This window comes from Sceloporus occidentalis, unplaced genomic scaffold (assembly GCF_023333645.1).
Source record: "Sceloporus occidentalis isolate IW3139 unplaced genomic scaffold, rSceOcc1.0.p SCAF_1, whole genome shotgun sequence".
Lineage (NCBI taxonomy): Eukaryota > Metazoa > Chordata > Lepidosauria > Squamata > Phrynosomatidae > Sceloporus > Sceloporus occidentalis.
Genome location: NW_028316981.1, coordinates 151567200 through 151579644, shown reverse-complemented (window position 1 = coordinate 151579644; position 12445 = coordinate 151567200). Strand labels below are relative to the sequence as shown.

The 12445-nt window shown below is 45.2% G+C and overlaps 1 protein-coding gene across 3 annotated transcripts in view; it reads left to right on the top strand.

Moving 5' to 3' along the window:
- KMT2D (lysine methyltransferase 2D) overlaps nucleotides 1-12445 on the top strand; it is a 203916-nt gene that overhangs the window by 115399 nt on the left and 76072 nt on the right. For all 3 annotated transcript variants that reach the window (XM_089477537.1, XM_089477543.1, XM_089477551.1), the window contains exons 41-42: nucleotides 4419-7448; nucleotides 11196-11339. In XM_089477537.1, coding sequence (XP_089333663.1) covers nucleotides 4419-7448; nucleotides 11196-11339 — 3174 coding nt within the window. The remainder of the gene's footprint in view (nucleotides 1-4418; nucleotides 7449-11195; nucleotides 11340-12445) is intronic.

The window sequence follows — 12445 nt, the reverse complement described above, 5'->3', positions numbered from 1 at the left end:
CCCTGACTTGCTGGAGTCATACCACTTGGCTTGTGGCCCAACTTTGATCCTCGTCGGTCCCTAACTCTCTGGGGTCAAACCAATTGACTGGCTGCCAGGCTTTGATCTTCATCAGTACCTGACTTTCAGGAGCCACACCGATTGGCTTGCAGCCTGACTTCGGCCCTCGTCGGTCCCTGACTCTCCGGGATCAGACCAATTGGCTCATAGCCATACTTTAATCCTTCTCAATGATTCCGGGTCAAACTGGTGGGCTCACTACCTCTGCCCTCGTCTCTTCGGTATCAAACCTATTGCCTCGCATTCCTCCTTCGATGCTTGTTCTCCCATTTAAGCTGCACAAGAGGACTTGGATGCAGCTGGCCTTTCAATTTTCAAGGGCCATTATTCGTACCGCCACATGCTCCTCCCCACCACATGGTTGCTCTCGTGGCCGCGATTAGGTGTTCCCTCCAGCCAGTGTGGTTGATGTTGGCTTGGTTTTGAGGCCATAGTGGCTGCCTCTATACTGAGATCAACTTCCAGCGAGCGCTCTGTCAGTTTGGTGCCATGATTTCCCCTCTGCACATCGGGGTACAGCACTGCCTCTTGCATCCCTAACTCGGGTCCATAGTATTTCCTCGTTATCAAGGTTCACCAGTGGTCCCTTCTTTGCCTCCGAGCCAAAATGATTTCCCTGGCACATACAGACCCTGGGCCCATTTCTTTTGAAACCGAGTTATATTTCACGTTGCTCCCTCGATATCGAGGGATGCCATCATCATTGGACTGGAAAACAGTGAGAATGCTCCTTCCATACCAAGACCCGACATCACAGTTATCTCTATATAGCTGATTCGGGAGATGTGGTGCCTCCTCTATACTGAGGGAGGACATCACCATTCCAACATTACAAATTTACAAGGACATTCTCCCTCTCAGACTACATGATATCATGTACAGATACCCTTGACAGTCTAAATTGTACTATGTACAGATACCCTTGACAGTTTAACTTTTACTCCACAACTCCACGGCTAAACGTCACTTAGTGTGGACTCTCAAGCCTGTCATCTGGGTTGTCCCCCATAATCTTGGGAGCACAACCTGTCGCCGTGTATTTATTTTGCATATATATCACCACCCCACTCTTCCTTTTTACATTTGCTGCCATACAAAAAAAAATGTCCTAAATTCAGCTTCTTTAAATAGTTGACATCCTTTTGTTTTATTTTAATTTCTTGGAGGCATATTACATCCAAGTTTTTCTTTGACAAATAATTAAATTTTTTTACTTCTTTTAAACTTTGAATTTAGTCCTTTCACATCCCAAGATCCAATTTTTATTCCCATTTTGAGTGTTGTTAATTAAATATCTGTCTTCTGCGAGCACCTTTCTTCTTCTTTATTCAACTCTTCTTGATCCAATGTTTTTTTTTCTTTGCTCTTTGGTACTCCATCTTTTTCTGCTTTCTTCCTGTCATCGCTTCTTGTCCTCATTCTCGTGTCCTCCTGGGGGCCCTTATCACGTTCACTCCTCAGTCTTCTTAGAAAATTTTTGGCTTTATATATGGTATTAATTCTTATCCTTCTCTGTTTATACAGCACCAAAACTCCTTCTATTCTTTCCCATGAGTAGTGTATTTTTTTTCTTAGGAGTTCATTTGTCAAAAATTTGTAATCCTGTCTTTTTCGTAACACCTCTAATGGAATGTCCTTGTATATTTTAATTACACTGTCTTAAATGATCAGCTCCTCCAAGTACCTCTTTTGAATAATTTGATCTCTCCATTTTGTTCTTATAAAAGAAATGACCACGTCACAGGGCAGTTTCTTTTCCTTTGCGATAACTGAATTAACTCTGAAAATCTGGTCAATCATGTTTTCCATCTCATCTCCAGTTATCCCAACAAAGTTTGCTAATCCAATCACCACCATATCAAAAAGCTTGTCTTTTCACATTTCTGGTACCCCTCTCAGCTTCAGACATTGCTTGCGATAATGTATCTCCTGCAGCAAAAAAAAAATTCATCTTTTTTCTGAGTATCGTGTAAATCTTTGGTAGTGCTAATTCTTCCGTCTTTTTCTTCAGCTTCTTTGTTTCTGTCTGTAAACCTTCTATGTCTTTGGTGATTTAATCCAGTTACTTACCAAAGGTATTAAGTTCATGATGCATATTCTCTTTTGCTTCCTTCCTTAAAAACTTCAGTTCCTGTTTCATTTCTGCTCGCATCTCATCCTTAATTTTTTGAAATTCCTCCAGAAAAAAATTATAATAGTATCTGGTGATTTAGAAGATGTATCAGTAGATCCTCTTCTTTGGGAGGATGATGTAGCTTGTGTTGGTCTTTTAGCAGTTGAGGGCATCTTGAATTTTAGATATTCAATTTGTGAATCATCTTATCTTTTGGATTTTTAAATTAATATATATAATCTTATTAATTCTATTAAACAATCAAATTTATTTTTTAAGTTTAAATATATCTTCTCTCCCCCCTGGACTAAATTTGTCTCTTTATCAAACAGTATTATGAAATCAGTTATTGCTTTACCAATCTTACTCTATAATTCTCAAAATTCGCAATTCAGTCTTGTTTAATGGATCTTTCCTGTTTTGTAAATAGAGTTAATCCGCTGCTTACAAAATTAATCAGAGAATTATATAAAAATAAATTGATCTCTAATACTATGCCAAAAATTAGTTAATCAAAGGTTAAGCAACTCAAAATGATTACATGAATTAATTCTTAAGTCCCTCTAATTTAATAAATCCATTTGGGTATCCACTATTAAACTATGGTAGTGATTTTGTAGTCCAAAATTAATTATCCCACAATCAAAATAAATAATCCTCTTGACTTCCTTCCACCAACTCTTTCTTTCGAAACCAAACTTTCTCCTCACAAACCTTTCAGTTCCAGTTTTTACTTGGCTCTATCTCTCCCCTCACACTTCCACCTCAAACTTTATCATCCCATCCACCCGTCCTCTTTCCACCATTGTCTGTCTCTCTGTTCTGATCTCCATCCACCTGGTTCTTTGTCTCTGTTATGACCTCTACCGCAAGTTTTCTCTGTCATCCCATCCCCCTGTCTTCTTTCCACCACAGTCTTTCTCTCCACTCTAGCCTCATCACCACTCTTTCTTTCCGCTTCCACCTCCAGTACTAACTTTCTTCATCATCCCGTCCTCCCATCCTCTTTCCACTTCAACCTTTCTCTCTGCTCTCATCCTGCTTTTTCACACTGCTCCAACCTCTACCTCAAGCTTTCTCCGTTGTCCTGTCGTCCCATCCTCTTTATGCCACAATCTTTCTCTCCACTCAAGTCTCATCCTGCTCTTTCTCTCCGCTCTGACCTCTACCTCTGGCCTTCTTCGTCCTCCCATCCTTTTTCCGCCTTGATCTTTCTCTCCGGTCTCGCCCTGCTCTTTCTTTCCGCTCCAACCTCTACCTCAAACTTTCTCCGTCATCTTGTCCTCCCGTCCTCTATCCCCCGCAATCTTTCTCTATGTCCCAATCTCCACCTCAGTCTTTATCTCCTCTCTAAACTTTCCTGTTCTTCTTTAAACTCACACTGTATCCTTAACTTCCCCTTCTTAAATTTCCCGGCTGTCTTCTTCCCTACTCCGCCATTTCTTTTGTAGGCTTGCAACCTTGTAACTTTCGGCTTCCCTCTCTAATTCAGCTTTCCTCCTGAAAGATAGCAGAGCCGAATTTATCACCTGTCACTTTTTCTTCTTTCAAAAAATTCCTCTTTTTATTTCGTTAGATCCCAATGTTTCTTTCAAAATTTCAATAGGTCTCTTTTAAGATCCAAGACAGTTTCCCTTTACTCCCCTTCTTCCTGCTTCTCCTTTTTAAAGGCTTTTATAGGCTCCCGAAAAACAAGGAGGCCCCAGAACGCCTGCAAACATGGCAAAAGCCAGCCTCATCCGCCAGAGGCCTAAGGACACTATTGGCAGTATTATAGCAAAGCTATTTTTGCGCTTATTTGTGCACTTTGGGAATGACCACTTTTTGCTCGTGGAGGTGGCATTTTCATGTGCATTTTGGGGTAGGAATGGTGCAGCTGTTACATACAGAAATCTGTGTATTTTATGTACCTTTAGAGCATTGTGCAGGTATAAAAATTAAAGATACTCCAGGAATATTGGGTTGAATTTAAAAATTCTGTCTTTCTTCCGAATGCATTCCTTTGATGTATGAGTAAACTGCCATCTCCTGGGGAAGGAGTTAGATAAGAGTTGACAATCCAGTGCTGTCCAGCTATGTGGAGCTGCAGCTTCCATAAGCCCCACTCAGGATGGCCAATAATTAGAGACTTCAGAGTTCAATTCAGTTGTAGACATTACGTTGCCTACACCTGGGGGAGATGGATTGCTGGCTAACACTAACCCTCTTGCCATCTTGTCTCCTCCTCCTTCACCAACCCTTATAGGTTCGGAAACAACAAAAAGAACATACTAACCTCATGACTGAGTATCGCAACAAGCAACAGCAGCATCAGCAACAAACCTCCACTGTCCTGGCCCTCAGCCCCTCTCAAAGTCCCCGCCTCATGGCCAAGCTTCCCAGTCAGCTCCTTTCTGCACATGGCCTCCAGCCAGGACCCCAAGGTCTGACAGGCCAGGCAGGTGGCTTACGCCTTCCTCAGACTGCTACTATGGCGGTGCAGCAGGGCTTACCATTCATGGGGCAACAACAGGCAGCTGGGGGCACCAACACCTTTTTCCCTAGCAACCGCCTGTTGCAAGAGAGACAGATGCAACAGCAAAGACTGCAGCTGGCTCAGAAGCTGCAGCAGCAAAACCTCATAGGACAAGTGTCGATGCAGCAACAGCAACAAAACCTCATGGGACAAATTCCAATGCAGCAGCAACAGCAACAAAACCTCATGAGCCAAGTTTCGGTGCAGCAGCAACATCCACACCAAAGCGTGATGGGACAGATGCCTATGCAGCAGCAGCAGCAGCAGCAGCAGCAGCAGCAGCAACCTCCACCGCCTCCACAAAGCACTCTAAGCCAGGCAGGCTTGATGGGACAGCCACCCCCTCCACCCCCCACCCCCCAGCCAGGCCAGAATCTGCTCTCCAAGCAGCAGGGGTTGCAGAACAACCAACCAGGAGTCATGGTCCAGCAGCTGTCACCTCAGCAGCAGCAGCAGGCCATGCTGGGACACTCGGTGCTGCAACATCAGGGAGTGATGACTCACGCACAAGCTTCGCAGAGGCAAATGCTGTTGGCTTCCCAGCAGCACAGAACACTGGGTTCTCCTCAGCAGCTGGCACAGCAGCAACAGCAGCAGGTACAAGGGATGATGGGACATCGGATACTTTTGTCCCCTCATCATCAACAGCAGCCACAGCAACCACAACCTGGGCTGCTTGGCCAGCAGCAGAGGACTTTGCTGAATCAGCAGCAGCAAAACTCTATAGCACAGCAACAGTCCCTCCTTGGACAAGTTCCGGCTGCTCAGCAGGGCGGGCCATTGGGCCAGGGGCAAGCTGCTCCAACAGGCATCTTGAGCCAGGGGCAGGGTACAGCCTCAGAACCAATTCAGCACTTTTCGCAGCACGGGTCTCTGAACCAGGCGCTGCACTCAAGTCAGGGAATACAGCCAGCTCCATCACAGCAGGGCCTAGCTGTCAAGGAACAGCAGGGAGGGCAGGAAGGCATCACAGGACTGTCCCAGGAGGGGACAGAGGGTGTTCTCCAGCAGCAGCAGCAACTTCGGCCCCATTTGGTAGGACAGGACTTGGGAGGGCAGGTGCAGATGGGTGTGCAGGAGCAGCAGGGAATGCCCAGCCGTGGAACTCCTCTACAGGAGCCATCAGCTCAGCTGATGCTGCAGCAGCATGGGGAACAACAGAAACCATCAGCTGATATGGGCCACCAGGCACAGCAGCTTCTCCTGGGTTCTCAGCAGCAGAGCACCTTCAGTTCCCTGCAGCTACGAATGCAGCAGCAGCAAAGCAACCACCTTCAGCAGCCACTGCGGACTCATCTTCCTGTAGATGGTATTCTGCAGCCAGAGATGTCTCAGCAGCAGCAACAACAACAACAGCATCACCACCATCACCACCGTGATGCAGCTCAACCCCCCCACTTGCTAACTCAGCAGATGGAACAGCAAGGTCAAGTGCAAAACGTCATGGCTCAACAGCAAAGGATTATGAGTCAAAACCTGGAACAACCTTTAAAAAGCTTGCCAGGCCAGCTTCCGCTCCAGCAGCAGCAGCAGCAGCAGCAGCAGCAACAACTCCAACAGCTGCAACAACAGCAGCAGCAACATCAACAACAGCGCCTTCAGAGCCCAGCTGGGGCTTCCAAAATACCAGGGCTGATGGTGCCAATGCAACAGCAGCAACAGCAAAACATGATGGTCCAACAGTCATCACCACAAGGCCAAAGCATCCTGTCCAGCCCTGTGATGGGTCAGATCCGTGCCCAGCTTCAGGGTGTCATATCCAAAAACCCACAATTGCGGAATCTCACTCCTCAACAGCAGCAGCAGTTGCAGGCTCTGCTGATGCAACGGCACCAGCAGAACCTGCTGCAGCAGAACCAAGCACTGCGTCAAGCCAGCCCATACCCAGCACAGGGGCAGGTCCCACTTGACCAGGGCCAGCCACCTACTCAACAGCTTTCCCTTTTGGGCAATATGGGACAGCTTCCCTCCACCAGGCAGCCTCCTGTTACAGTGGCTCAGGTTCATCCCGAGCAGGGTTTTGTGGCATCTGTGGAACAGCACAGAGGGCTACTGAGCCAACAGGCAGCCACCAGCCAACACCAGCAAGGGGTGCCAAGGCTTCCAGCTCCTCAGGCTCCCTCTGTGCTCTCAAGCACAACATCTCAGCAGCAGCAGCAGCACCATCACCACCCTAGCCCTTCAGAGCCAAAGAGACCATCCCCTTTGCTGCTGGCAAAAAGCCCTGACCCACAGCCATCTCCCACCCAGAAACACCAGCCTACTTTTCCCAGTTCGCTGCTGCCCCGCGACTCAGCAACTGCTGCCCAGAGCACAGGGGAAACAGTTCCTGGGGGCTGCAGCCTCAGAGAGTCAGAGGGTGTTTCCACCAAAGAACCTGTTGATCTGGGGCTGGTCAATGGGCAGATGGTGGAATTGGCTTCACCTCCAGCAGGAAGGGTTCCATCTCTGCCTGGAGACCCTCCAATTGTTTGCATCAAGCAGGAACCCAAGGAAGAGGTGGCTCAGTGTGCCCTGATGAGCAACACCCAGCCGGTCAAGCGGGAAGCAAATGGGGATACTGTGTCAGCCTCAGCTACAGTATCCATGACTACGAACAGCCTCACTCGCACTGAAGCCAGCCACCTCTTGCTGCAGAAACTGCTCAGAGCCAAGAATGTGACACTGGCCACACAGCGTTCCAGTGATGTCAATGGCCATGTGGATGGCAAGTTGGCTGGGGTAGAGGGCCGGATACAGATGGCACCAGATGGGCGAGAGGTCAGTGTGAAGGGAGTGGATAGCAACTGATGTAACTGTGGGATTTGACACAGCTGGTTGGGCTTACTGTCTGAGGGGTTGGATTTCAGTGTTCTATCAGAAAACTTCACTGGCAGGGTTATCAAGTTATGCATGACAAACTCTCCCTTTTTCTGCTGCATGTGAAGGGAATACACAGATCCATGTTATGTAAGAGTACCGTACACTGTGTAGTCACTGGTTTCCTGTAAAGAGTACTGACTTTCTCCCCCCCCCCCCTTCTCTCCCATTTCTGCCACCCCTGCTTATGGAGGGAAATAATGGAAGTGTCTATGTGTTTGTATTGCTAGATCAAAATAGGGGTGTGTAAAATGTGACCCTCCACATGTTGTTAGACTGTATCTCCTCCAATTTATGGCATCTCAGTGGGATGATGGCAGTTGCAGCCCAGCAACATCAGAGGGGTTACAGGTTTCTTCCCACCTGTGACTGAATGGCAGAAAAAGCAACCTTCTGATTAGGAGCAGAGAAGTGCGGCCATTACTGCCAGTTCAAAGTTTTACAATGATGTTACCACTCAACAGATGCAACATGCCCTTTGTCCATAAATTCCAAGCATTGTTTCCATTTTTAATGTGAGCACCTTCCTGCTTGAAGATTATGGAAGACCCTGGTGCATAAATCCACTCCCTTCTTATACTTTCATCTATTCACTCAGTGCTTCCTTCAAGGTGTTGTGCCATTCCTTCCTTCTTATTTTTAATCCTTGAAAGAACAATCCACATTTCTCTGTTTAAAGCTCCTGTATAAATTCTCCACTGGCTTTTTCCTAGTCTTTTTTAGATCCTTGTTGGGTGTGATTGAATCTGCCTATGCTTAGAGGTGGACATGCCTCTTTGGTTCACTTATTCTTCTCAAGGGTGAATGCCATTAAAAAAATGTTTTCTTTTTTGTCTGTAAGAAATTTTCTTGGTTTCCTCCCCAAGCTTTTCCCTTGTAACCCCCCTACCCTCCTCCTTTCACCTTCTTAGATGCTTTGTGGAAAGGAGCACCATCATAAGTGGCCCTCTTGTCTCCCCCTCATCCCCTTTTCTTTCTTCTACCACCAAAGAGATGAAATCTTAATGATCTTCTCTTCTGACTCTGTTAGACAAATTCAAAGTACATGTTAGGTCATACTGGGCCAGCCAAAACCTCAGAATATATTGTGAGAGCTTTTGAGTTCTCCAGAACTTTTCAACAGGCTAGATGGTAAGCAAAGCCCCTGGGAAGGAACTGAGAAGGAAAATTAATGTAGGCTGGTCCTGAAGTCCTCATGACCACCTTTCTTCAGTGTGTTACGATGGAAAGGGAATAGGTGTGGCAGACAATCCTATTATGTTCTGCTAAGTGCTATGACAGTTAGATTGCACTTAGAACTATTCCTGGGACTGCTAGGTTGAAGATGCATGCAACAGTTGATCTGACCCTTTTAAAAATATAAAGTACAATTGTTACTGGATCTGCCTCTATTGTTGAAAGAAAACTGAAGAAAATTAAGCAGGTTTTATATTTAAAAAGCTACAGATATTTTAGGTACTGAACTATGTTTTAAAAAAACAACTTGATAGCAAAATAAAATTCCTTTTGCATTTTTAACACAGTATACCACCTAAATTTAAATTTAATTTTGTTAAATATAAAAACTGGCCTAATAAAGATATTGCCGTAATAAGGATTTTGGAATGTTACGACCAGTGCAGCTACTTAAAAAACCCAAAAACAAGTTCTGGAAGAGAACTAGTTCTGCTTCTGTGATGATCCCCCTGTGGTCTAAGCAGCCAAACAACAGGCCTGCCTTGGCTCTTAGTCCCAGCAGATCCTTAACTTCTCCCCGAATCTCCTGGTCTGTGTTCCTACTTCTTTCTGAGTTGAAAATGACCCCTAGAGAGCCCCAAATCACGCTGCCACCATCCAGTGATTCGTATTGGATTTCCCTTAACATACACTGGGACTTGTTAAGGACTTCTAGTTCTATTTCTTGTTAATCTTCTCAAGCATCAACTGAGCTAGGACACGTGTAAAGGAGTGTCGAAGTAGCAGATACTTTTAAGGAAGTATTTATTATAATTAAACAAAACAGAACAAAAAGATATACTTCATGCAGGATCCTAAGGGCCTTGCAGGTACAATATGTGTAATTCTAAAAGTATTTATTTCATGCAAGCAAGCAGAAAAATAATAAATAAGGCCTAAACGTTCTAATCTGACACATTCTCACCTAAATGATATATTTATGTAATATGCTGTCCTTGAGGGCTTTGAAATATGGTTTTCCTAACCTGTAAGACTAACTCGAGGGAGATATATCCACTTTGAATTCTCACTGTAGAACCGACTAACTGCTGAAGACTCTCTCTCTCTCTCTCTCTCTGACTGTCTGGTCTCAGAGGCTTTTTCTCTTAGAAGCTTCTGGACGAAACTCTAGCTCCTGCTCACTGATTGGTCAAGTGAGCCTTCCGTCAGCTGTGATGTCATTACATATTTGCATGTGCCTCCCTCCCACCTTACGCTTATTACCTGGCAGAAGTCTTCCAATGACTGAAGGCCCAGTCATTACAGCTTCTGATCATTTTCTGTTCTCTTTCTGATTTAATGTTGTTGATTTCCTTCTCCTCGACAGTACTGACCTTGCCATAAGCCAGGTTCAAGCTTTGGATAACTGACTTTGCTTGATATGTAAGAGCAGCAAAATGCCCTTGGCTTGAGAGAATGAGGTACAGTTTGCTTTATCTCAGGCAACAAATGTCTTGGACCAATTCTACTCTGGACTTTGAAGTCAAAGGCTTTCATGGCTGGCATCCATAGTTTTTTGTGGGTTTTTCAGGCTATGTGGCCATGTTCTAGAAGAGTTTCTTCCTGACATTTCACCAGATGCCAGCCACAGATGCTGGTGAAACGTCAGGAAGAAACTCTTCTAGAACATGGCCACATAGCCCAAAAACCCCACAAAAAACTACTCTGGACTCCTAGACCTTTACCATTCTGCTACCTCCTAACCTGGTAGCAAAGTATTCTATAAATTGTTTTGGCTATAGAGACTGCTTTTTGAAAATTTGTGTCTGAAGTTGTACATTCCGACTAAATGCAAGGTACATCTTACTGTTGTATTTTCTCTTCAGCTGTGAAACTAGGTTTATTTTAGACACTTTTTTAAAAAAAGAAGTTCCAAAATAATAGTTGTCTGTGTCTTAACAACCAAACTGGCTAGCTTATTGAGTCTGTCAAGACTGAACTACTTGTAGTGGGTAGAATTTCAAAACTCTTATTTTGGGGATAGAGATGGGAATAGAGATGTGTGACATGGTACCTTTTTGGAATGTTTCTTCATGTGAAACACAACTTGGGTGTGTATGTAGGTGTGTGGATTTGACTCTTAGTTATCGTAATCAACTAACACATTGAAAGAAAAGCCATCAAGCCATTTCTTGATGTTCTAGTTTGCTACAGGAAGGAGCTGCTTTTCATGAGGTTGCATTCAAATAATACTTTCTTCTCCTCAATAGTCCAAAGCTAGTATAATCTGTAATTCTGCCACTTCATTGTGTTCAGAATTTAAATTGGTTCAAACTTGGTCCCCGTGGATCTCCAGCAAGGAACACTCATAGAAGCCTAGTCATAGAAGACAGGTGTGCAGAGGGGCAAAAATTCACATGTACCATTTTTCTATCTGACTCTCTTTCCTTCTCTAATTTCTTTAATTTTTTTTTTGGGGGGGGGGCACTACAGGATACACTAGTGGCAAAGAAACCTCCACCACCAAAGCCCAAGCGGTCTCAGAAAGCCGGGGAACGACTTGCCAATTCCCGCAAAAAGCTGCGAAAGGAGGATGGAGTGAAGTCCAATGAGGCCCTGATGAAACAACTGAAGCAGGTAATCTCCATTTCTGAGCTGGCAGTTGTTGAAAGACTAGATAAAATAAATTACTTATTAAATACATGAATAACTTTTCTTTATGGTCTCTGTGCCTGACACCATTGGGTTATTGCACTTGCACAGAGACTCCCTTTCGAAGGTCTAGAGCTGAATAGTTTGGTGGGAAACTCTACCCCCTCCTGCCTGTCATGCATATCCCCACCCACCAAACTACTTCCCCTCTGTTTTTTGTCATCCATCGGCAGAGTGACTACTTACGTTATTCTATAATTGAGCAGATGCTCCTTACTTTCTATTCATCGCTGCTGCTGCTTCCTTCTTTCTTTCATGTTGTGTACTCAGTGCTCCTTCCTACCTTCCTGTCAACCCCTCCCAAACCCCACACCCTTAAATCCTTCCTTTTCTCTGGACTTACAGCCTTTACAGATCTTTCTTGGACAGCCATTCCTTATGTTTGTTTAGAGGATTAGAATGTGGTGAAGAAGTGGAGAATTAGCCCCTGCTTCATGTCCCAGACTGCCAGAGTATCCAAACTCAAATCCCATCTCTGGGAGAAGTCACTGCAGGTCATGGAAAAGATCTCAGCCAACCAGCTTTTTTGCTGCCTCCTCTACCGCCACTGAACCATGGAAACTGATGTCCTCAGTCTCGTACTAGGCCCATTCTCAATTTTGACCACTGTGTTTTTCTAAGCCTCCACTTCCCTATTGATGCCAACCTTGGTCCTGATGTACCTCCCTGCCACTACATCCCCACAGGCTACCAGAGTAATCATAGCAGGAGCATTATTCTCAACTTCATCCCTGCATTTGGCTTGCTCAGGCCAATCCAAGTCCTCTAGGACAAGGCTGGCCTCACCCAATAACCACTCCAAACAGCATGGAACAGCTGGACCTGAGACCAAAGGAGAAGTCCAGATATTTGAAACATCAGTCCACTGAGGTTTCTGCCGAAGGCCCCAGTCAGAAACCAACATCTTCTGAGTCTATGCCACCTCCCCCGCAGGCGCTGACACCTCTGGTACCAATGGAACTCTCTCTGCTACCATTGTTGATACTCAGTCCATCAGTCTCAACTGCATTGATTTCATGGACCCCTTCCAG